Here is a 1,656-nt window from a genome sequence, read left to right as displayed (position 1 = left end):
AGTCAATCCGGGCAGGAAGGTCCTTGAAGTCAGTTGGCAGGTCCAGGTCCTCCATATTGCTTTCGTCCTCTGATTCCTTGATAGGTCCAAAAGAGGTGTTCAGGAAGCCTATCTGTAATGGGAAAATTCATTTAGTTATTTTTTTTCTTTGGTTTACACAGAGGTGTAGTGCATTCCAGCATATACTGGATGAAAAGCAAATGAATACCTATAGCACTAGCCAGAGAGATCGAGATCAAAGATTTTTATTGTCAATTCACTGTATATGCAGGACATACAGAAAATCGAAATAGCATTTCTCTCTCACCTAGTATTGAATGCCATACCATGTAGGAAACTAAAGTAGAATAAAAGTAGAGTAAAAATAGACTAAAAAGAATAAGAAAACTAAGTCAAAGGATAAAACTAAATGGTTCAACCTCATAGGTTATGACTCAAACTATGTTCAATAGTAACAAGAAGATTGTCAGATCGTTGTGAGATTGAGATGCACATGGACAGTGGTGCAAATGACCAACAGCAGCAAATATGATGGTAAAAACAGTCAGCAGCAGATTTACATGTAATATAACAAGAAGGGGGAATGTACTGGGTTTGTGCAAAACAGCAGAGGTAGTCTTTTTATGTTCTGTGGTGGGTCACGGTCCAGGGGCAGGGGGCAGAGGGGGGGTTAGGTAATGGACAGCGTTTAGCATCCTCACAGCCTGGTGAACAAAGCTGTTTGCAAGTCTGGTGGAGTGGGCCTGAAGAGTCCGATACCTTCTCCCTGAAGGCAGGAGTCTGAAGTGGGAGTGTGAGGGATCGGAGGTGTCATCAGCAATGCTGGTGAGGCAGGTGTTAAAAATGTCAATAAGGGAAGGCAGAGGGGCGCCGATGATCTTGCTGGTTATATTCCCTATGCATTGCAGGGTCCTTCTGCAGGAGGCAATACAGCCTCTGTACCACACAGTGATGCAGCCAGTGATATGGTGTTGTTGGTCCAGGAGAGGTCCTCAGAGATGTGCACCCCCAGGGTCTGGGTGCTGCTCACTCTCTCCAATACAGCACTGTCGATGGTCAGTGGTGGATGCTTTAGAGGTTTACTCCTGAAGTCCACAACAGTCTCTTTAGTCTTCCCCACACTGAGGGAGATGTTATTGTCCTTACACCACTGGACCGGTTTGCACACCTCACTCCCGTAGTTGGCCTCATCATTGTTGGTAATGAGGCCAACTAAAGTCGTGTCATCCGCAAACTTGACAATGTGGTTGGTGCTGTAGGTTGGCACAATGTCGTGGGTCAGCAGTGTGAACAGCAATGGGCTGAGCACACACCCCTGCAAAGCTCCTGTGTTCAGCGTGATGGTCTTGGAGATGTTGCTGTCGACCCGCACATTTTGTAGCTTGGGGTGGCAGATTTGAAATACATGTCAAGTCAACGTCAAAGTGTTTATTTTGTCATATGCACAGTTAGGAAACGTGTTTCCCTGTACAATGAAATTCTTACTTTGCCGTCCACATGAATGCCACAAAATACAAATGAAATATAAAGTAGATAAATAAGTAACACAAAATCTAAGGCACTTTAAGCAGCAAATGCAGCAATATAATAAAAAGGTGAGAAAGACTTGTACAGATTAGCGAGACAGAGAGATAGAGATGGGAAGGATGTGCAACA

General features: G+C 44.3%; 1 protein-coding gene across 1 annotated transcript in view; it reads right to left on the bottom strand.

Moving 5' to 3' along the window:
* Positions 1-1,656, bottom strand: part of LOC109960965 (chloride anion exchanger-like) — a 17,576-nt gene that overhangs the window by 1,081 nt on the left and 14,839 nt on the right. The window contains 2 exon segments of the mRNA XM_020601466.1: position 1; positions 3-112. The exon segment at position 1 is cut by the window's left edge and continues 111 nt beyond it. Coding sequence (XP_020457122.1) covers position 1; positions 3-112 — 111 coding nt within the window.

Source organism: Monopterus albus, unplaced genomic scaffold, assembly GCF_001952655.1.
Source record: "Monopterus albus unplaced genomic scaffold, M_albus_1.0 scaffold51.1, whole genome shotgun sequence".
Classification (NCBI taxonomy): domain Eukaryota; kingdom Metazoa; phylum Chordata; class Actinopteri; order Synbranchiformes; family Synbranchidae; genus Monopterus; species Monopterus albus.
Note: the sequence above shows the minus strand (reverse complement) of the source record. Positions and strands in the feature narration are given on the sequence as shown.